General features: G+C 39.7%; 2 protein-coding genes across 13 annotated transcripts in view; one reads left to right on the plus strand and one right to left on the minus strand.

The window, feature by feature from the left end:
• Positions 1-23,718, minus strand: part of LOC147757691 (uncharacterized) — a 64,588-nt gene that overhangs the window by 36,635 nt on the left and 4,235 nt on the right. For 2 of the 5 annotated variants that reach the window (XR_015322091.1, XR_015322090.1), the window contains exons 4-5: positions 11,038-11,209; positions 6,880-7,994 (exon numbers count right to left, since the gene is read on the minus strand). The exons of 1 other annotated variant lie outside the window; for it this stretch is intronic. Coding sequence is in view for 2 of the 4 variants with exons in the window: in XM_086981321.1 (XP_086837447.1) it covers positions 7,984-7,994 (11 nt within the window). In the remaining 2 variants the exon portion in view is untranslated. Of the gene's footprint in view, positions 1-6,879; positions 7,995-11,037; positions 11,210-21,003; positions 23,329-23,718 lie in introns of those variants that run through there. 2 more of the 5 variants (XM_086981321.1, XM_086981322.1) reach the window with 2 other exon arrangements.
• On the plus strand, positions 147-23,683 carry LOC111245131 (CB1 cannabinoid receptor-interacting protein 1-like). 8 transcript variants are annotated; one of them, XM_086981315.1, is made up of 8 exons: positions 8,513-8,992; positions 13,973-14,070; positions 16,542-16,686; positions 17,138-17,263; positions 17,640-17,786; positions 17,929-18,132; positions 19,565-21,598; positions 21,997-23,683. In XM_086981315.1, the coding sequence occupies exons 1-5, from the start codon at positions 8,852-8,854 to the stop codon at positions 17,667-17,669; spliced, it is 540 nt and encodes a 179-aa protein (XP_086837441.1). In that variant the 5' UTR covers positions 8,513-8,851; the 3' UTR covers positions 17,670-17,786; positions 17,929-18,132; positions 19,565-21,598; positions 21,997-23,683. The 8 variants fall into 8 exon arrangements, with proteins under 8 accessions (XP_086837443.1, XP_086837442.1, XP_086837441.1 ...); XM_086981317.1 differs by lacking the exon at positions 8,513-8,992 and adding an exon at positions 147-1,404 and having other exon boundaries at positions 19,565-23,683; XM_086981316.1 differs by having other exon boundaries at positions 8,512-8,992; positions 17,998-18,132; positions 19,565-23,683.

A 23,718-nucleotide genomic window follows, 5' to 3' on the forward strand; every position in this document is an offset into this window, starting at 1 on the left:
CGAGATAACTGTAGACTTATTGAGAATGAGGCGAAGCCCTTTTTTTGGCCCCATTGAACTTATCGAAAAATATGCAGCAAGTCGGTTGTACTCACAGACAGGCACATTGAAGTAAAAGCGGTTGCAAAGATAACGAGCGAGTGCGCGCTCTCGGGAATGGGGACAAGTATATGCGAGAACAGCATCGCCCAGAGTTGATAGCTGCAGCACCCGAGAAGCTTACGGCCGGCTAAAGAGAGAGCAGACTACCCTCTGCGGCTGCCGGACAGAGTAGTACTAGCAATGATAGGAGTGGACAATAAAGAGGGTATACAGGAGGAGGAAAGGGAAGGGTATGAGGAGTGGCTAGAGCCGGAAGCCCAATCCCAGCAAAATAAACCACTACCGCCACCACCAGGAGAGCTAAGAGAGAGTATGGAGTTTTCAGCCGAGTGGAGACTGCGACGGGCTAGGCGTTTGTCATCGCTGTGCGCGCCCTCAAGCGTTGTATTGGCTTTCGAATCCCTTCGGCGCCACCAACAAAGCCGATTTCTGTCATTCGACTATAATATAGTTGCATCTATCAGTAACAATACAACAATCGCTATCGGATTTGCGTGTCCGCAATAGAGAGAAACAACTAGAGTTACAATCGCTTTGCGTCAAAACGCTATTGTGCAAAGGAAAAACCGCCAGTAACCCAATTGACCAGCCAATCAAGCATCACTTAAATCCTCCGTAACGTTTTCATTTGCTTTGCATAGCGGCAGGTACCGTCGTCCGTTGGTCATTGTCGACGTCCTGTTGATCATCGTTTTTGCTGTTCGTCACGTAAAACGCGCATTTCGTATCGTATCGTGGTATTAAGGGTGGACTACTATTTAGACCGGGGCGTTGACCGCGACACAATTTATCATGACAGAAGCAGTGAGTGGTGGCCATGGGTCGTACGCCGGAGGCCGAGAGGAAGCAAAAAGCCCGCAGGTCTAGTTTAACTATCACTGCTACTATTGGCGGTCGAATTGAGCAGAAAGTATTTCTCAATTCACCCGACTTGAAATGCAGGTTTTACAATTACTGCTGTAGCGAAGGGAATAGAAGATGAGTGCGGTGCTACAGCGTTGGTGTATGGGAGCTCTCACAGCTAGAGGGTGAGCAACAACCCGCCTACACGTCCATCACTCCTAAGCAGTACACATGATACAGGACAGTGAATATAGAACCTTAATAGTAGTAGGTCGCATACTAGTGATATATGTAGTGACGACTGAGAGGAACTGAGGAGCCGAAATGGCCGGAGGCGGCAAAACGCTCAAGATACAGCTGATGCTGGAAAAGTGCACAGAAGGACATGAATCTAACGGAACGCCGACGCCTGCCGACAACAACGAAAGCGGCAAATCCAGAAAAGAAGTCTTCTACAAGGTAAGCCATCCAGTTTGTTCGTCTAGCAGATAGACACAAACTGATAAATCTCAAGCGCGGCTACGACAGCAGTGTCAATAATAGCAATACACGGCACTAGCTTAGCAGCCTGGAGCAGAACGAGGACGAGTTTACGTGGGATGAAGAATCAGCGGGCATCTTTTCGGAAGTGGGAAAAGTTCGATCGCGGCCTGTGGACACACCGAAGGCATAGCAAGAATTTTCAAGGAGTGTGTCCTTTGTCTAACCAATTACCGGAAATCTTATTTACGTAGACTTATTAGCCTAGCCCTTCGACTGAGTTTTCCACTTAAGACCCCACCCTAGCTTCCAGTCACCAAATTCATCAATACATTTTACTCTTCGGGGATTATAGTTACTGCGGAGTTCCGTAATGGCTTCCAGGATGATTGACTGCATTAGATCTCGAAATATCGACAAGAGTATGTCAGCTAATACTGTGAGCATTTTTCTGACAGTGAAATCGGGCTTGCTCCCAACATGTCTTGTAACTACATAGGTATTAGCTACGGAGACCCCTCTCTCGTCTGCTAACGGATCCGTTTCTAGGTTGAACGATAACAACGACAGCTAGATTCCATAAATTGTCGTCCGATGAATTGTGCCATGCTTGCGTATACCTATCCAGCAAGATAGTCGAGCAAACGGGTTAACCTCAATCCTTCTCCGTGCTTGAAAGATGAATTGCGTGTAAACCCATTTCTTTGTTTTTAATCGGTTCCTTTTCTGAACAAGATTGAAGGATCGCTAAAGAGTTGGAGAAGTAAATAGATAGAATTTGTCTCAGAAGACTACCTTTAGTGCTATTGTACGAGATTCGAACAGAAAAGGAAAGGCATCTTTAGGTAACGGCCTGAATACGACTTTCACCCGACTACCAAATATTGGATCACGTGCTTCAAGCGCTGTCAAAAATTAAGTTGTACAGCAGGTACGTTTGCACGTTAAACAGCACACCTTGTTTTTGACATGCAGTCTTAATAAATTTGTAAGCTCTAACGCCTTTTATCGGATTTATACCACCGACAAGTGCCAAATATATTAAGCCCTTCTGCAGGACACACGGAAACCCATTTTTGCGATTTGCGGTGGAATCTAGGCTCTGAGAGCCGTATTAAATAGAGTGTTGACCAAATAAAGGGAATGCTTTGGTAATAAAATTAATTAGAAGGACTACTCTGGGGTACTACTTCTTTAGTACGCACACGGTTTTGTATGCCTCTGAGGCCACGTATAACAGAGGCAGTGGCTAGTCTCTGTTAAAAACAGCTAGCGACAAAGTGTGGATCGCAAAGTTCTCGACCGCTGGTTATGATACATGATCCTATTATTTGACCGCTCCTGTATTATTTGAGGTTTTTTTTTTAGATACAAGCGTTTCAGAGTTACAATTTTTGCGTTTTTTAATAAATTAAATAAATGTTGTGGGTCAGACATATAAAACACAGTAATATTCTATTTTATGGACCGAGATTGTGTATTAAAATCAGGCGAGGCACAGAACCACTTGGACCAGAGGCGCCTAGTTCAATTGACCAAACATCAAAATGAAGAAAGAACGGCTACAAAGAGACGCGTCGGAGCGACCAAAGGCAACGCGGCACCTTGCACACGTATTTTATGTCTCGACATATATATATATCTTATATCAGGAATGTTCTCTCACAGTGTGAAATAAAATATGTATTGAAGACTTTACACTGATGGCTTGAAAAGCCAGATAAATTTCGACGGTACCAAGATTGCTCTATAACACGCAAGTGGTTTGGCACGCTGTAGTTCACATAAAGTAATGGACAAGCACTGGAAAGCCCGTATATTCGTAGCCATGCTGATAATGAAGCTATGATATTGGCTTCGAGTCTCGAAAGAGCCGCAAAAGAAGGCAAATGACTGCTTTAATAAAGGATTTTGCAATCAACGTAGAAAACCGGCTTCTATTTGATGCAGCCGGGGATGATTCCAGTTATTTTGGCACTGGAAGCACTGGAAGTAGCACTAATGCGAGTACCATAATTTAATTGTTATTGGGTAAATGGAAGCAGCTGAGTATCGTTAAGTATTATGATAAAAACTTGCCAGACTTGCAGGGTAGAGCTTAGGAGGTTTAATATGTAGACATACATTTGTGATTTCCGCTTCTACGACTATACACATATACAAGCATATTGACCCACTGTTGTCAAACAACCACTCGTGTGGAGAAGCATGATCTCGCCTAGTCTAAACTGGTCACCCGTGTATGTTGTTGTTGCATGTATGTATGTATGTATGTTCCGTACATAGCCATAGCAGTGGCTTTAAAGGCTTAGTCGTTTCACGTACCTGTCACTAAGAGCGATTTATAGCGGAACGAGCAAACAGAGGTTCGCTGGAAGGACACAGTTATATACTGGTGTTAATGAAATAATTACATTGTTAAGATTCAAAAAACAAAGAAGACCTGACAAGTTTATTTTGAGGAGATAACCGAAACAAGTGTCAGGATTCATGCAAAGTGTTCATATCATGTACAGGACGCCCTGGTGCATTTCAAGGCTTGTTGTTGGGTTGTATATGAAACAAATAAAAAGAAGCTGATCTACGTTTTCATACATTGGTCATCGCTTGCGCGTTCATTTTATTTGGCTGGGATACATTGGATAAGTTTTACTAAGGGTGTTGAGTCGTTAATAGGATCTTCCTGCATAAATGTCAAGCTGGAAAAATCAGCTAACCATTTAACAGATGTCTGTGTGTGTGCCATGGCTAAGTGTTTGCCATGTCATTGACATTTTACCCGCATCGTCCCTGAAGCGTAAGAGCGCTAGGAACACTTACTTAACGAACAACAGCGAAACCAGAACTGTGCTTGTGATTCCTAATATGAATGTACTTTTTTTTAACCTGCTACACAAATGTTTAGACTAAGCATTACATAGCCAATCAACACAAACAGGCAGAGTAGTTTTTCTATAATTACATTGGAAGTCTCTCACTTAATTGGATGGTCGAGATACGAAAAAATGAATTTTAGGATAATTAGTATAGTATGAATGAGCATACTCTCCTCTAGCATAGTAGCAATGGTAATTATGATCATTGCAGCTAGTATAGATAACCTAACAGATATTACGTAACGCTTAAGTATTTTATTAGTGTTTCGTTGTGTAGTCTAACGTGTAGTGGATACGGCGACTTTGGGCCAATACTTGCGCAACCGTCGTTGATTAAGCACATTTGTTTGATGGTGGTAATGCCGATGTATGCAAGATATGGCGGCTAAACACGATCATATATAGCATGGATAATTAGTTACGTTAGAATTAAGTGTAATAACGGTTATTATATCGTTTTTATTTCGGTCGGAGAAACAATGCGCACATTTTTTTCCCTTCTGTTCTAGATCACAACGTAACTTGTAGGTACACTAATACCTAGGCCATTCGCAGGTCCCTACCCAGTGTAGCAAAACTTTATGTGGGCCTATGGTAGAGGAATCAATCTTTGACCTGCCTTATTTGGCAGCAAGTTATTAGTAGAATATCAGCTTCTCTAGACATAATCGCAGTTCTTTTTAAGCAGTGATTTATATGGTTCCGCTTCTGGGCTCAAATGTAAAAAGTGATCTTGTAGATGAACTTCTAAAATCACCCCTCAACTTGTTTTTACGTCTCACGTGTAATGAGATAGTAATGTAATGAAGCAAAAAAAAAATTACTTACTGCTGGTATTCTTGCTACACCCTCTGATTTCTTAGGTACCCTTTCACTGGCTTAAAACGTATCATTATCAGTGGTTCTAACGGGAAACGATAGATGGCAAAAATCCTAGCGTAACGTAATTACTGGGAAACTTACCATGTCTGAGTCATCGGGTTGCTACAAAGACATCGGCGAACCGGTTTCTCCCTGCTCTTGGCTTAGGTTTTCAACCAAAGGCCAACCCTCAAACGCCTGAAGTGTTTGTAGTTTTCGGCTCTGAAATCTTTTACTGTCCATTGCTAAAACTACTCGTACCTTGATATAAGCGCGCTCGCCCTTGTAAACGTGCCTATAAACATCTATGCCGCTACTATTCGCTCGCAAAGCCATTATTACTTAAGGCTTGAGTAGCACAGTTAGGTTTAGAATGCAACTTTTCTCCAAGTCTTGCAAAATTATTTACACAGTGAAATAACTGACGCAGCGGTTCGCGGCCCGCTAAACGTGCGAGGTCTATGGTTTTGGTTATTCTATGTATTTCTCTGAAGTGTTCTGCTTTCGCCCTGCTCCTATACCCTTTTACGCTGTCCAACTGTAACCTCGTGTAAAAAAACCTAAAAGTAATGCGCTCCAACTATTGATATTGTCTCATAGACCTGCCGCGCTAAAAGCTCAATAATGCATATTTGTGATTGACCCAAAAGCCTACATTATAGAACAGGGGCAGATTAACAGCACTCATAAGAGGCAAATATTCAATAGTGGCTCATTTTAAAAAATTACCGACACATGCGTATACGCGTAGGTGTGTGTATATGTATCTCGAAAGAGCGCTGGTATTAGTGGCGGCGGCGACCTTTGCCCTTATACTATTGCTGCTGTTTGTATAGGTAAATCGTGTGAACTTAGTTATTTTTGTGGTGAGACATCGCGTGCTTACTTTGCTGCAGCGGATTATTTCATTTATTAAAGTGACACAGAGAAAATCCAGTGGTCGATGACTTTTGTACTGATACAGAATTAGAAGCATCAGGACCCTAGGCGAACGAAGGAAGCTGGCTAGAATAGAATTTGCCTTATTATATACAAATGCGGTCTCCGCAGCCTGCTAGAACAGAAAAACTCTGTATGACAGCCGGATCAGTCGAACACAGAGGTGGTACTCGAATAGTTTCATACGACCAATCAATAATATTTTGAGAGGATTTCTTTCAAGTGTTTCATGGTGTTACACAGTTATCTGTATCTTAATAGGAAAACAATTTTCGGATCAATCGAAATCAAGCCAATATCTTTCCTCATGTGATTGATGCAGAGTTGCTACACCTAGGCGCCCAGGACCCCTTAGTACTGTATTACCCCTAGTCACTTGTACAATTCAACTCTTGATCATTATCACTAATAGCCGACATCGATTCCTTCACTATTTAATCATAAGTATATTCGACGAACGTCCGAAATTCCGTCTCAGAAAAAGGCAGCTTAGGACCTAAGATCAGCAGCTTTTTGAAATATCGCACAGGATGTCCTATATAGGTTAACAGGTGTGTGGTTCTTGCGGCTGTATTTTATTGCATATTTAAAATATATTTCTTTTTAAACGCTAGTTTTATCGCTCGTCTGAACGTAAAGAAGATTGCGACTCGATGCGTCTACCGCTTTGTTCAAAGAGACAAATCTTTTGCTTGTTAAATAATGACGGGAAATTCAAAAACTTAGCCGGTACGAATCATCGTATATTATCACGCGGTCGTAAAACAAACACACCAGCTAATCATGATAGCAAATTTGTATTTTTACTAATCGTGTAAATTGTGTGCTATAGAACATATGCGAATCAGACCTATATTATTCAGACATAGTTATATATAAAAATATATAGAATTCGAATTGTACTCTAAATAGAGGCTCCCTTATAACTGACCTTCGCTTGAACGTCCTCCACGGTCTGAAAATTTAAAAATATTCTGTGCCAGCTCGTTTGAACGCCCCTGAGTATTGGATCACGCAGCTGTAACAGGCCGATAAGCTAATCCGCCCAGTTTATTTGTAAGTGATAGTTTTGCCGATGGTCTCTATGGGCTTCCAGCATATATGCGTATGTGTTTATTCACGGATCCGATTGCACGGAAAGGTTTCTAAAATTATCTATATGCTATTAAAATGTTATTAGAATTGTTAGAAGTAGCTGGAGCTTATGCGACTTCGCAGATCCCCAACTGTTAGGCCAAAAGTTTTTCGCCGATTGACTGATATGCCTATTACATAAGTATAACGGATATTAAATCTACAAGTTAAAGAAAATAGCAGCTGCTAGTTAGCTGAGGCTTCCTTCTGAATTAGGCAATGGGATGTATGCTGTATGTACGGTCGGGGCGTGCAAACATTCCGTGATGTTGTCAGATCCGATTACCAATGCAGGGTCGTCACGGATCAAGAGCAGATTAACAGTGGACCAACTGGCTGGCTCTGGCGTAACCTATTGTTAATGATTTCGTACATCTTAAAAATAGGTTTAGCAGCTTGGGCTGATCGGTTGACTCCATTCTTGCATACTAGACAGGAATAAGTGCAGTGAAAGTGTCTATAGCAGGTGTGGTGAACGTCATCTATCCAACATCCGATGCCTACTAAGCCGCTTATCCAGCCGGCAAGACTCTGCTAGTAAATACTGATTTCATCGAACGTTCGGCGCTGACCGCGAACTACTATAAGCCGCTAATCTCTCGAGTTCACAGTAGTTCGCTTTCCAGTTATCCGTAGAGGGCGATCTTCGGTGGTAAGCATAGCTCCTTTTTTGTTACTCCTGCTGCCGTTTCGACCAGTGCCATCGGCCTATGACGGAGTCAAACGAGTAATCTCCACTTCTTACAGCTTATCCAGTCTCTGGGAGAAAGAGCATAGGTCCGCCCGTCAGTGGGTGTTTAAGATTTGAACAAAAACTGTTATTACTCCTTGTGGCTGCAGTAACACCAATTGATTTACTATTGTCAGTACGATATGTTTTATGTGACTTCGATTATTATTACAGCCAAGTAGGAGAGCGAGAAAATAACTAAGAAATTGAGTAAACATGATTGCTATTTCAGCTTGAGCTGAACGCAAAAAATAGCACTAGTAATTTAGTTAACTTTGTCCCAAGAAGCTAAATCATTAGCACAAAATGTAACTACAGCCGTTAGCGACAACGACTGCTTTTCAGATTCGGTAAGTGGTAGGGCAATTGAAGAGTTACTGATAATAATAGCAGTAGTTATGATGACTTCAGTTCAGTAAAGCATCGATAATACTTGTCGAATTAATTCACAAGCAATACGGCAGTTATAATAGAGAGGGCAAGTCACCGAAGCGCGACTATCCTAATTTGTGTTGGTCTCCCTTCTCTTTACGCGCGTGTCCACGTCCACGTCCACGTCCACATGCATTACTAGGCCTGAATAATAGGGCTTTTATGGGAAGTGCTACACGTCCTCCGTGAGCCTTGACGCAATCTGCTATATAACGTTGCTAAGCCACAACTTACAATGCCAAAAGGATAGAGCTTTTATCCTCGAGCGATTGAGCAGCGCGTCTAAACCTGTGATCGGTGAAGAAAGGCTTAACGGCTAGGTGATACAACAGGCATCATCAACATTCGCCTTAAACAACAGAGTGGGCATTTAAAATAATCCAGCCCGGTAATAAACAGTGTATCTTCGTTGTATAATTCACATGTGTGGTAAGGAAAAAAAATCGTGCGCGAAATGGAAAAACAGCGTCATGCGCTAATGCAACGAGGTGCGCTGCCCTCGTGGCGGAAGGCGACCATCCAACTAATTGTAACTATACAGAGAATGACCGAAATAGATGGGGCTGATATGAAATACAGAAGCCTTAGCTATAAGGTAAGAATAGGCTACCCGACTGGACATTAGTTGGCTGGATAGTTGCGCAAGCGTCTCTTTCTTCGTAACTACTTGAATAAACAAATGGTTTGAACGAATACAATAAAACTACAATAATCGAAAAATAACTGCAACAATTGTAACTATGCTAACCGGAAATGCGTCTTTAGTGGTTTCCGATAGGCTAAAAGGCTTCAGACGGTGCTTTCTACCTCTCACATTTTAAAAGGAGAGGCTCATATCGCTACAATAATCTAGCCAAGCTATAGTCTACTAGTAAATTCTTCATTTTTGAACGTAGTGTAAATTAATTTTAGCAGGAATTTCTTTATTTTTATAATTTACAGGGATTCATTAATCAATATGTTACCGTTTCGTGTAACTTATCGGTTCCGTACAATTTTTCATACTCGTGAAGGACAAGGTCCAACTTCACGAAGTGTTTTGACCTTTACCGAAGTCAGACATCTAATCCTAGTGCGATTAGCCAAAAACTGTGCAGTTCAACGTTTACCTTAATGAGAAAATACAAGTTTTCGAATATATACCAAAGAGAGCTTAAAGTATCCTCTATAAAGTTCACTTCTACGCCATGGGAATAGGACTCCTTCGTATAGTTGTCTAATTGCAAGCCAAAGACTCTTAGCAACAAGCAGACCGCTTACAACTGTAACGTTTAATTTCACGGAGCCGCTCATTTGCCGTGGAGCGATCAGCTTCTAGGAACATAATGCCTTTATTTATGTCGAACCGATTAATATCGCTATCAGATGATTTGTACTTATTAAGACCATTCCTGCCACGGCTCTCTACCACGGCTTTATTTGCCAATCGGACGTCAAGCTACGCGTCGGAAAACGTGTTCAATCAGCACAGCATTCGATAAATGTTTTGCCCTTTTTTCATTTAATCACATTAACGTTTTGTTATTGCGCCTATTGAAGCAGCTCGCTTTGTTCAAATCACCCGACTTCAGTAGCCATAGGGTAACAGCTGCAGTGATTGCATCTTGACAAAGCCAACTGGGACGCCTATGTTGAGTGCGTTTCGCACTTGAATCACCTATTAATTTTAGGTTCCTCATTTGTTTTTGATCGGCATAAATAAAAATCATCTGCAAGTGCTACTACGATCAGCAAACATTGCCCTGCTATTGAACTCGTACATATCCATAGGTACGCCGTAATTATATAAAGGAATTTAACTTTACAATGTTTGTATGATTCATTAGTTCACTAATCTCTTCGTTTAAAGCACGACACGTATAGACAATGATGGCTGTACATCATGCACCCAATTAAAATCAGAAATAACCTCAATTGATTTAGTTTTGCCAGCTCAATACAACAACTGTCAAATGAAATTTGACAGTGTATATGGCTGTATCCAGTGAAGAAAGTCTCGATATTATTTTCGAATCAAAGGAATGGGCTGGGGGTCAGAATGGCATTATATCAAAACCGTTCGGTCTCTGTAAATAGCGAACGTAGGGTTCTCAATTCGAATATTTCGAATTAAATTTCTAAATAATGCCTGCTGTGATTGCTTTTAATTGAATCGGATAGGGCATACATTTGCCGCAGTCGAATGTGCATTGGGAAAATGAGGCTATATGGTCATCTTGATTTAATTTACCTACCAAATTTTGATTGGAAATTTTAACGAATTTTTAGATGCACATAAATCAAAAGTTTGGGGCAGTTCACATTTTGAATTTTTCAAAAAGCAGGGTTATATGGAACAGCATAATGTTCCTTTGCATCAAACCTTTGTCGAACATTAAAAATATAAGGTAGCGAGTCTATACTTCTTCTTCAATTGAAAGAATAAGTGACTTTAGAACACAATGACTCGTAGAAGGGCGTACATGCGTATTGATACCTAGCGAATTTACACCAGATGTAATTATTACCAATGACGTATCCAACGCGGTTTTTCTTGAAATAAATTGACGATTTTATCTGTATGACGCGTCGTTCGGGCAAGCAACATTCGAGACCTATGCGTGACATTGTGGATGATCACGATTGTGGGACAGAACTTACCAGAAATAGGGGTCTGTAGTAGAAGAATTGGGCATAACCGCGACAGCTATACAAACTAGAGAGCAGTTGGGCTGGTTAGGAAATTGTGCGCACGTTGTTACTATGCTTCCTCACTTCCTTACTGACGAGGCACAACTCATAGATGTGTTCGTATCTGGGCCCTTCAATTACACTGCACAAAAATGTAAATTAATAAGATCATGATAAAAATTTATGAAAGACGAATTAGAATTCTTGGCTTGCTTGGTAGTAGGTGATTATAAAGTTTCGGCCTGGTTGGCCGCGGGAAACATTTTCCTTGTATTTTTGTTGAGTTATTAACTTACCTGTATCGCATCATTGGTGTACCATATGTGGCCCCCTTAATTTTCATGTCTCACATATAATGAGATAATAATATAGTGGCAAAAAATTATGCGATTACGCACGAAATTACTTAACGCTGAAGTTTCGCTCATTCTTCTAACGACAGCGCTAGGCAAATTTGATCCTATACGGCTACATAATTCCTCATATCATCATGAAGTCGAAGCGAAAAATCAATTTAAAAAAGAATTGATTTTCCGCTTCGACTTCGATTGAGCCGAATTGAGCAACGTTGAGTTTTACGGTTTCTAAAGCTAATTTAACTATTTTTTCCAGGAAGTGTTATTAGATTGTACACAGTCGCCCGTAAGGGCGATGATCGGCATTGTAGACCCTGTTTTTTGCTACTTAATCACTCATTCTGTATCAGAAAAAAATACTTTATTCCATGTTAATTTCGATACTATATCGTCCTTGGTTCTCATTTTTAACGTGGTTACAAATTAATCGTAAAATGATTATATAAAAAAAAGCATAATTGTTTGAATCAACTATTCGGGTAAGTATTTGAAAATATTCTATTTTTCCCAATAGTTAAGTGGAGTATGAAATATTAAAACAGTGGAATTGCCTATAGAGAGTACAATCTTAGTGCTTCTTAGATGAAAAGCAGAATCTGCAGGATGCCACATCAAAATATTTCTATATTTCGTCTTTAGAATCGGATCTAAATATAAGCAGATATTTCGACAAGCTTTTTCTATGCCCTAGAAGTGGTCAACATAGCCACAATCCCAAGCCAAAAGGATACTACTAATTATTTCGAAAATATGCTTTCTTTAATCCGCAAATAATTTTTTAACAATAATCATATGTAAAGTTGTACTGGTAGACGAAAATACGCTACGTCCGGAAAAATCGAGCAGAACTAAATTTTAGGCTGAATTAAAAAGAAAAACTCAAAGTAGCCAAAAAACTGAAAAATCTTAAATACACATTGGAACTTATCTGGACTATTAGTGACATTTTTCTCTATAAAACGGTAATCAAAAACGATTTTTTGAGCTACTTTGAGCGCTTTAAATCTGAATTCCATTGAGCATGTTTCGGATTGCCTCGTCAGGGTCGTTCTCCAACTTTTCAACACTGCCACAATTATACATCGCTGATATTGTACAGAAAAGGAAGCTTTTCATTTTAATGGAGGTTCGGGCAGTGCGGAAAGATTTAATAAGAAGTTCTGAAACAGCGCCCTGTTGTACCTCATGACGAGTTTATTGCTTTATTTAACAAAAAAGTGGGGCTTTCCTCTAGTACGGTGTAGTGGATGAAAGCGCGCCTGCCAAAGTTTTTCCCAGTTTGATGTATTACCTCGTACGTATTAAGACGCTTCTAACTATTGGATGAACCTGTTCGTTTCGTCAACCCTATCCCTTAAACCATATCATAACTTAAATTTTATTTTAACGCGATAAGTAGTAGATTTCGAAAAATTTAAGATTACTAGGATCACTTCGGGGTACCTCACGTGAGTTTTCCCACTAGCCGTTTTGTAGGCCCCTCTTATGAGGCATATTTGTATAATCCACAGTGGAATGGCTTCAGTTTCTTTTATCATGAGACTAAGCATGAGGCAATTATACGATACAGAGCCAAATGTTTTTAGCTTTGTTTCTCCATGTATGAGGAAGCAGCAGTCACTTGAATAACGACAGCGTTTTTGTACACTTTGTAATAAATACTAATGCGGGAAATCTCTAGCTTTTCAAGCTTGCTTACTCCTTTAGTTACGACCGTGCAACGAAACTGTGATACATCGAAATGCTGGTTAGTTATTATAATACGTTGGTCAAAACAAGCAAGTAGAATCTTCCAAATAAAACACTCAAATTTAATGAATTACCGTTTATTTACAGCTGGTACCCCTATTAAAAATACTATCGTATTATAGCGATATTCTCGATTTAGTTAGAATTTCGCGGTTACGCTCCACGATACTCACTCACGCCTTTTCCCAACAGGGATCAAGTATTACATGAATGAGAAGGCTTACCACACTCGGAAGTTGTAAGACAGCTCAAATTCTTCCGTTGAGATAACTAGACGAAGTACCGAATGTTTTTGTCTCGAAGGCACGCTTTAACATTCAGTAAAGGTCTATGACCCCCTGTGTACAAAAAAAAGCGGATTTTTTTTTTTTTTTTTTTATCTAAGAAGACTTTGGAAGTAAAGAATTAGGACGGGAACAGTTCCATAGTCCCGCTCCACTAAACTTTAGGGTTCACTAAAAGTCAGTATAACACACGATTTACATCAAAACGATAATCACATCACTGTAAGGTCAGATAGGCGAACGGGCTTCTCAAAAATTGACATGTTTTTTTTTCTTCTGAAATTTAAAATGTACTTATATCTAGTAATAGAGAAATGAACAGAAGCACGTTCGCCTATACTGGCCGGACTACATTTCTCAATATCCGTCCGGCGGCTTTAAGCCTACGCTACGTTTTTGGACCAGATCAGTATAATAATTGTTAAGCAAGCTCTTAAAGTGTACAAGCTTAGACACCACTTTAGTAGATAGTTGAACATTAATAGAAATCAACTAAACTGAACAAATCATTTTTAGGGAGATGGCGCGCGTTTCGATTTGGACACGACTATTAAATTCAACATTAATGGTACTTATGAGCTCAGTATTATCTTCCGGCCCGTTGTTCGTATTGAGTAAGTATTTCAGCTTGGAATACAGGTAACAACAGCTTTGAGCATATTATTTCTTGCCACTATTTGTTTTCTTCTACTCTGGGTTAAGACTTTTGCCTTTCGCTCTCTCTGTTTTTCTCTCTCTCTCTTCTTCTGTGTCTGTCTGATCCTTATGGATTTCCCATTCGTCCGTCGTGTAGCGAACAGAATTTTATCTCAAGTTCCCGACGACAAAAATTCCGAGTGCATTTTCAGTATTTACTTTCTTTTTGCAAAGGTCAAAAAGCAGTTGGAGCAGCGTACGATGTAAGCCTATATTTGAGAAAGCTGCCTAAAGTGGGTTGTGATGTTCAATAATAACATCTAGAAATTAGAAGAGGCATACCGCTCCGGTCGGCCATCCGAAGCCCATTAACATCGTATAATGGTGATTATGAGGAAATATGGCTGGCAAACAAAATGGACTAGCTGAAAAGATGGTCTGGAGCCATATGGCTTAAGGTCGACACCTTACAGCTACCGAATTCGCTTAAAGATTAGGAGTCTGGGTACCTACAATTTTGAGCGAAGAGCACTAGAAAACATAGCTCCATATTACCTTCTAAAATCTCGACTGGTACCAGGCAACACGCAATTACAATGACAGCTCTCTACAAAACAGTGTTATTAGCGTAGAAAAATGGTATGTCGATGTCGATATGGAGCAGATACTTCTGAATTCATTATTAAGCCAGATATCAATTGTGAATAGATTTACATTTGTTTAGACGGGAAAGGTCTTACCCACTGAGAACTTTCTGAGAGAAATAAAACAACTAATAAACATTTTTGGCGAGACCATCTTTCTTGTAAAATCTAATAGGTAAAGCAATGTCGTTTCTCTCCGCTCCCTTACACGTGGCAAAAGGCATTAAGCTCGCCCCCCCCAAAAGCCTGAACACGCGATCCTTATGCATTTACCAATATTTGCAAAATCTTACGCCGACAAAAATTCCACTGTCTTAAACTACTGACGAAAAAAAATTCTAGCAGGACATTTGACGGTAAAGAGGGTCTCAAAAATCGACTGCATGATTTCTTTAATATCCGGTCTGCGCATTTTTGGCTAAAGAGAATCGAAATTTTGTCCTAGAAACGGGGATGGCGTAACGGAAATCACGTAGTAAATTTCAAGTGGAACTATGCTAGGTGAACAAATCTACGTATCTAATATGAAATATATCTAAATAGCATTGGAGAACTTTCAGTGAGATACTTACGGCTAGCGCATACTATCGAGTTTTTCCTCGTTTCTAACCATGTGGCCGAAACTTAATGATATTAAATTATATATATATATAAAATTAAAAAAATAAATTAAATAATATTAAACCCATTTGTGATCTCAGTAAAAATGACGTATTCATATCGAAATTATCATTTTAGCGCCGCCGCTAAAATAGCTTTTCAGCTATTCTTTACACTACACTGAGGACCTGTACAATACCACAGCAAAAGATGAGCTTTCGGCGATTCGTAGGAGTTAATTTCCCAAAATCATATATGAAATCAAAGCAAAAGAAAAGGCGCAGACAGCTTTACTTGTTGAACGCGCGAAGTCTTCTCATTACTAAGGAGCTGTATGAAATGTGTAGAATAGCACGGCCTTGTTGGGCTTGAGCACCCTTAACTATAGGCTACATTTGCCCCTGATTGCGTAACGCCCAAATTTAACAGTTAAGCATGGATCTATTTTAAGTAGAAAACAATAGTTAACACCAGAGTGGTTTACGCTCGATGTTACCAATAATAATTCTAATTTGAGTAACTCGGCTTCATTGATCTTAAATCACACGAACAAAAGCTCAAGACCGTTCTTGTGTGAAGTGCTTCAGAACGACCGCGCTGTTCTAGAACACTAACGCATAAATAATAGAAACAGCTTTTTTTCATTGACGACGGCATAAATTTAAAGGATGGTTATGTTCTGCTCGAGAGATGAAGATATATGATAGTTTTGTATATGGTGATCAAGCCACCACTCAGCCAAACCGGGGAATATCCTTTTGAAAAATCGTATATTTAACGTATCCTCATGTAGAGCTAGAAAATAGAATGCTAGTTGCTCGCAGATCGTACGTATCGCCATAAACGCGAAACGGCATATCAATGTACATAGCAATAAAAAGATCACCTCAAAACCATCTCATACTAGCTGCTCATAGCAAATAGGTTTTATGAGCAGCTCTACGTAAGGAATGTATTAGTAGCATTCCTTGCCAACTTAATTTTTCTCCTGTGGCAGACGAGAGTGATCAATGATGGGGGGGGGGACAAGGCGTGAGGTGTCACGAGCTCGCAGAACAGTCTGATCGCATAATAAAACTGTAATATTGCATCCTTAAAGCGGACAGACGGTTGGCTGTTCAATGTTTTACTTAGTTGAATGATATTTCAACAAGTAAGTTCAGTTCTAATCAGTTCTTTAAATACTTTTGCGCCTTTATTTCTAGGCGCATGGAGATCATGGGCGATGTGAAGACACCGTCAGAAAAGAGTCGTGATCTTGAAAGCGTGACGTACGTAGCGTACTTCGATACGAAAGCGAAACAGAACAGTAAAAACGGGAAAAGAGATAAGATTCACATCTTCCTGGATGTACGTCGACCACAAATATGTTTCACGATAGAAATATAGGCCCATTAGGTACATACGTGTAACGAAAAAGTGGGCCCCTACTATTGAGCGTTGCCAAAGGATGAACGCAACAGATTTGCATTCGTTCTTAATTATTGCATTGTACACAGTTGTTTCTTTCGTATATCGCTTATTTCCGTCTTCATTTTATAATCCATTTGCATTCCACTTGTAATCAAGTGATATGTACGGTGAAGTTAGTCCTTCTCCGTTGTCCTTAACTGATAAAGAAAAAGTTACCTAATGCCAAGAGCTTTGTTGCATTTGTTTGCATTGTTTATATAGCGAACGTTATGATAAACGACAAACCTCCGTTATGCGCAGTCAAATATGAAATTATTGTGTACAAGAAGTAAATAGTGATTCAACAGCGATTTTTCTTTGATTTATGTGTCCTCATAAATGGTGATAGCTTGGCGAATATGGCCCATTGAATTTCGACCTGCAGGCTAAATACTACCGAGAAAAGGACAATCACGCAGTCTGGGGCAATCAACTTCATCATATCGACCTCGAGGCTTTCTGCAGTGGTGGAGAGGTAAACTCTAATAGAACCTGGGTTATGCCATTCTTCTTTTATGTAACATCGTCTCCGAGACGTATTTATAGATTTAAGTCCATAGAAGTTTGCGAATTTGGAACTATCGTAATTTTCACACACACTTCAGCCTTTGATCTATAATGGTTTCTTCAATTAAGTTGACGTTCTTTATTGAACCGCGAGATCGTAACAGAGCGGAAATTTCACCCTCTCCTTCCTTCCTTCCTTCCTTCCTTCCATTTACCCATTTATGACCTACTGAAAAAGCAATCTTTAGACGCTGTTTTTGGCGGCATTTATAGATTTCAAGCCATTCTGCATAATATCAGCTATTTGCTCAGGATTATACTGTTTACAAATGGATACGTTGCAGGTAAAGATATCGAAGATGCTGTTTTGGTAGGACCATCGTCAATCTAGCTCGACGACTCCCGCGGCCTCCGACAGCATTGCATTGACCGTCTACATCCATTCACCCAACAAGCCTCATTGTTACTATCCTTACCAATAATCAATTATGGTAATAACATAAATATTTATTTTAATGTATTGAGTAAAGTTTAAAGTATTGAGTAACGAAATGGGCAAAAAAAAGCACGTGCTTCTATTATGCAATATTTGTGACCAATGCAAACGCTCTAACTAGAGGTATCCATTGCCAGGTAACTGAAAGCTGCTAGAAGACCAAATGAAATAGAATGATCCATCTTCCTCTATTGTTACTGTTGTAGCAACTTGCCGGTACTGAGTGGTGCGGATGTCCAGAAGTTACAAAAAAAAGAAAACGCTAGTAAAGCAGTTCAACAAATTGGTACGGTAATGGAGCTTCTTCAGAAGTAAATCATTAGAGGATTGACCTGACGAAGGTGTGCGTTCAATCTCTTATTTTCAATTGCTAATAAGCTTAGTTGAAATTTGAATAAATGGGACCCAACCCCAAGTATCCACGCTGCACTAGCGTGTACTTAGCCGACTGTAGTCCTGCTTTAGACAAGGCCATTTAATGTGAGCAAAGTGTCATGAAAAAATTACTCATTTAATACATTGTTAATTAACGACAGGCTTACGCAAGTCTTAGCATTAGAAGTATCGTAACATTGCTAGTAATGTAATCTAAACTAGCATCCTATAATAGGGCTAGCTACTACTCACGTTAAAGAAACCTGTTTCAGCCAAAAGCCAATACAGATCTACTGCATCGACTAGCCTGAACTTCCAGAAACATTCGGACGCGAAATATCGATACAAGTTAAGCGTCAAACGTTTTGGGGATAGGACGTTTTCAGTATTGTACGGGAAAACCATGTGAAAGCTTGTCTTCAGTTGTTGTTTCGACATATCGCATTAGCATTTGTGACGTTAACTACTATTGAATGCAAAGCGATGACCATCGAGAGCTCAATCAGATGCCAGCAGATCTTTCCGCCGAAGCCTTGATCATGAGTAGACTATGTAAAGGACAGTAACAACACTAGCAAAGAAAAATGATTATATATACAAAGATGATCTGAGAAACTAAATCCAAGTGAGATGGTCAGCACTGCGTGACACGAATTCCTATGACAAACACATCAGCGTTTCAGCCAAGTTTGTGTACGGAGCACAAAAACGATATTTGCGTATGGGGCTATTGTCGACGAATTGGTGCTTCACAGAGTTTTGCTATAATTGTTTGGTACAGATTTGGTATTGTTTATTGCTTGTGCATAGCTGAATGCACCTAATTCGAAGAAAATCCAACATAAGCTAGAAGAAGAATCTAGAACGGCAAACTGTGATCAGCAGCCACGTTTTGTATCTCGAACCAATTTTTTCTTTTTTGTAATTTATGAATTTTAGCGTGTTTCGTTGTTACGAGCCGTTCAGCTTTGGAGTCTCAAAGAACGAATAATGCCTGTCCTGCAGGCGGCTCTTCGAGATAATCGCAATACTTTTGTGCCTACTCTCATTCGCACTTGTGGTAGTACCATAACGATCATCACTCAACAACTGAACATGCACATATATATCGTGATATAGGATATATGTGTGTCATGGATGTCCTGTTTGTTTCCCTACTCTATGTATCATAGAGTGCGTGATATTTATTGGTCGAATAAGAATAGATAGGCTATCCAGACGAACAAAAGCTTTGCTCATTTCTGGATAATAGTTACAATAATCATGCCATGAAATGGGACGTAGTTAATGGCTGAATATAAAGCTGGGAAGTCGTTTCAGAAACTATTGCTAGCAGTAATAACACTATTCTACTATTATAACTATGTTATTGTCCTTATATTTGTCATCATTTTGTAGGTAAGGAGGGATCGGCCTCTGTACAGCCAGCATAGATCCCGGACTACAACGTACATCCATCACAACAACGATAAACATACATATATATGTTTTATGCACACACACACACACACACACATATGTGTGTGTGTGCATAAAACGAAACACTCTGTTTTCAAAGCACACAAACAATAACGAAAACAGCGCTTTTATATACCCACATGCGTGTGTGTAGATGGGGCAAAATTGAGGAGTGAACGGACCTAAAGGCGTGCTAATAATGGGTGAGAAACAGGAAAATTGGGATCTACGAAGCACGTAAGAGTATAAAGGTATGTGCGCTAGCGAAGACATCTGCCTGTTCGTCTGTATGTGCCCGTGTACGTGCCCCCGCAAGTGGGATACGACCCGGGTGGGAGACGAGCGGACAACTCGAAACAACAAACACAGCAAGCAAGAAGCTAACTAATAACCAATCTCTAATAGTAGCCATTATAACACAAAAATTGCTTCGACCAACGAAAGTGGCTAGCCGGTTGGTGCAGATTCTAATTTTATGGTCGCATAATAGACGGAAACAATGCCATTGGAGGCAACAGTAGCAATATCAAGAATAACGATAACTCGAAACAGCTTACAAGCTCATGTGCATCACACAGAACACCTTTAGTTACTCTGATGTCAGGATATAAACGTTGCTATGCGGTTAACCTGCGCTGGCAATAGTTAGGCATTGAAGTGCTCGACGTAGGAGGCAAACTGATACTCAAAACGTGGTTACCAAACGCTTCACTTCAGGGGTCAAGCGACCGAGGACTAATTGCTTCCACGTCCCTTGAGACTACTTAGAATAAATTCATAGTTTGAGGAAACTTAGCTTCAACTGTGCATTTGTTTAAGTGGGCCCGTGATTTCTTTCGCTCTGTATAGAAAATATCGTTTTGCTGTTAGTTGCAATTTTCCTTCGTCAATTTATGCTGTTCTGGCGATTTAGTCTGCTATTTCGCGAATAAATTATGGAGAAAAACGGCGAAGCGTACATGCGTCTACAGCGCACAAACTTAAAATATACGAACCAAAGAGAATAAACAGGGTTTGATGGGATGTAATAAAAACCAGGTCGACTGCTAACTTGGAACATACGCACTTGTACATAAGTAATCCCCGAATTTTGTGTCGGACTCTGTATTAGAAGACACGGTTGAGCATCAGCAGGGTTCTTCTTGCATCGTCAATCACTAAGCATTTGTTATTTAGCATTGGATAGATAAATTACAGTTATCTTCGTCAGTAACAATTGATATAAAGGTTCTTTGCCAAGGAGTACTTTTCTAGCTTGTGATATATGTATCCCCGTATTACCTGCATATACAATAGTCATTTTGATGGTATAAACGACCATTTTAGCAGTAATAATTTATAACTAGCAGTTATTATCTCGGCGGGAACGGATAGCATCATTGTAGTTGGACTCGAAGCGTTTATACTCCCCAATACTCTATGATAACAACGTCAAGACTCGAAAATAATTTTCATCACATTAATTGAATGAAATATACTTGATTCAGCAGGAACAAAAAATGGTGAACCATAGCGCATTGTCTGCCTGTGTTTCCTTGCGGGATGCGTCAGTTTACGACGTGACTAGTATGTCTGCAAGCTCGCATCGTCGCCCCAGGAACAAACCATGTTTTTACGTTCGTTCAAACATCATATGCCATTTGATTTCATGATGAACACGCGAAGGAGACGCGTACGCGTACTCCTCATCGTACATACGCGTGCCGGTACATATGGCCATGCCTATGGTCGAAAACAACTATATATCATTCATACTGGAGATCAGTACGAGACACGACAACAAAGAACAACAAACTATCATCTACTACAGACAAGGGTTTTCTGTGGAGCTCCGTGAAACGGTAACGAAAACACTCTGCGAATCGATAAAATTGACGCTCAATTATGCAAGGCCGTGATTTGAAGCAAGTGGTCCCCGAAAAGACGTGAAGCCGACACCGCCTAGCGTCTGTAGTGCAAATTAAACCTTTTGAGGTGAGAAAATAATTACAGACAGACTCCCACTTTTGTTGTTCAAAGACACGGACATAGGGTACTAAATTTCCTCCTTTAAACTTCCTTTAAACTGTTACTTTCGAAAACTATGTCGAAAAATAATGATCGCTTTTCTAGCTAGGTCCCATATATTACGAGTCGTGTCAGCCGTCGGCTGTTATCTGAAAGCTGAGAGTAGTCGTTTTCAACTTGTCAGAATACCCTTATTCAAACTTCAGATAGAGTGTGAGTAAAATTTTTATTATTTTACTACCACAGAAGACCAAATGCTGTTGAAGCCTATGAAAAGAATTGCTCTATTTATGGGATGAAATGGCCCGAAAATAGTTCTGTCGCTTTCGTTATGATAATTTCTATGTGAAAAATTCTGCCCGTAGTGGTCAACCAATTGTGGAAAAAGTTAATAAAATTATCGCGGAAGTTAAGAAGGACCGACACCTGCGTGGCTACAACATCTCCTAGGAGCTAATTCTTTACCAAAGACTTTTAAGAAGCTGGCTACAAAAACGCAAAGGAATCGAACTATTTCTAAAGCGGTTGATCCCGGATGATAAGAAGTTGACCATATGTGACAGTGCGTAAACTGCTCCACAATCTGAAAGACTGATGCCAAAGAAGGAAATTTATGCCCTTGGTGGAACCAGAAAAGTATTATGAATCGCTTCCACCGGACAAAACGACTGGATCGAATTTTTTTTTTTGTTTTTTTAACTAACGAGATAATTCGCCTTTAAAAAAAAACTCGACTAGACCTCGTACATCTTTGGGTGACTGGCAAAAATTGAAAAAACTTGGATGGGAATGCCTATTGTATCTACAGTATAGCCGAAACCTTCTATCATAAGGCTACTGCAGACTGCTCCTTCAGTGGTGTTGACTCAATTTCAACGGAAGAATGCATAATCGTTTGCTACAACTTTTCGTCGATGATCACAGGTAATCAAAAGTGCATCACATACGACAGTGGCAAACTAAACAAACTGTGTGTCCTGCGGGACTGGAAAAAAGTCGTGCATTATAGGCTTGTGTCGCCTGGCAAAAGCGTCGTTTTCGATCCCTAGCGTCAAAACGTAGCAACATTACATTAAGGCAATGAAGAGAACGACCGGAACTAATGAACATAAAAGGCGTCGTCTTCCAAAATGACAATGGCAGAACATCTTTAGCTTTGCTACCTTGCAAAAATTAGGAGAACTTCAATAACATATTGCATCCGCGCTACAGCCCGATCCTTGCGATACCTTGCAGATCATCATCACCTATGCCAGTCTCTGCATAACTCCCCTAATGGTATTAGTTTAATTTCAATGGAGGAATGCAAATATTACTTGTCATAATTTTTTGCTCAGAAACCATAGATATTCCATACCTCCAGGTGGAATCATGCTGTTACTAGAAAAATTGAAAAAAACGTAAGATTATTGTAGTAAGTAAAATACGAAATATTTAGTGTAATTTTAGCTTTAAAGCGATCAATGATTTTTCGACAACCCAATCTATATATAGATCGGGTTGTTGGTATATATATAATATGACAGACGGCTCATGAGACAGTAAGTTGATAACTTGAAAGTTACATTTGTACGACACGTGCATATGTTGGTAATAATTACAATAGTATTATTACATATTTTCAACTAAATATACAAAGATGAATGAGAGGTCACGTGCTACTCCAGTCGTTGCGTAGTGCTGACATTCTTATGATTCTACAGCGATTGACGATGAATGTAAGTGGCATTCATGTAAAAGTAAAAATAAAAAAATTATTATCCTACAACAAAAACAACTACAGGATAAGATACGTAACAATGGGGCAAGCGGCCGCCTCAGTCGTAAGAGCAAATCACCTATGAACCCGTAAACAATAAAAACGCTTTTGAATAATGTGATAAAAAATAATAAATACAATGATGACAACAATTGAATACTAACAATTACAGTAATGGCAATAAATGGCGAGATATATAATCAAGTTACAAGGGAACCATTTCATTACGTTATTGTGATGATACTAATAAAATAAAGATTTAAAACCAGGAATTGAGTTCCTTGGTTTCCTGGCGTGTTTGTGTTTTTTGTAGCATGTCTAAACCGCG

The sequence above is a fragment of the Varroa destructor genome, unplaced genomic scaffold (assembly GCF_002443255.2).
Source record: "Varroa destructor unplaced genomic scaffold, Vdes_3.0 BEIS01000002.1, whole genome shotgun sequence".
In the NCBI taxonomy this organism is placed as follows: domain Eukaryota; kingdom Metazoa; phylum Arthropoda; class Arachnida; order Mesostigmata; family Varroidae; genus Varroa; species Varroa destructor.

Coding starts and splice junctions, on each gene's coding strand:
- LOC111245131 (XM_086981316.1), top strand. CDS start 8,852: ATGGAAAAACAGCGTCATGCGCTAATGCAACGAGGTGCGCTGCCCTCG. Junction 16,687..17,137: donor AGATTCACATCTTCCTGGAT/GTACGTCGACCA, acceptor AAATGGTGATAG/CTTGGCGAATATGGCCCATT. Junction 17,264..17,639: donor CTTTCTGCAGTGGTGGAGAG/GTAAACTCTAAT, acceptor GATACGTTGCAG/GTAAAGATATCGAAGATGCT.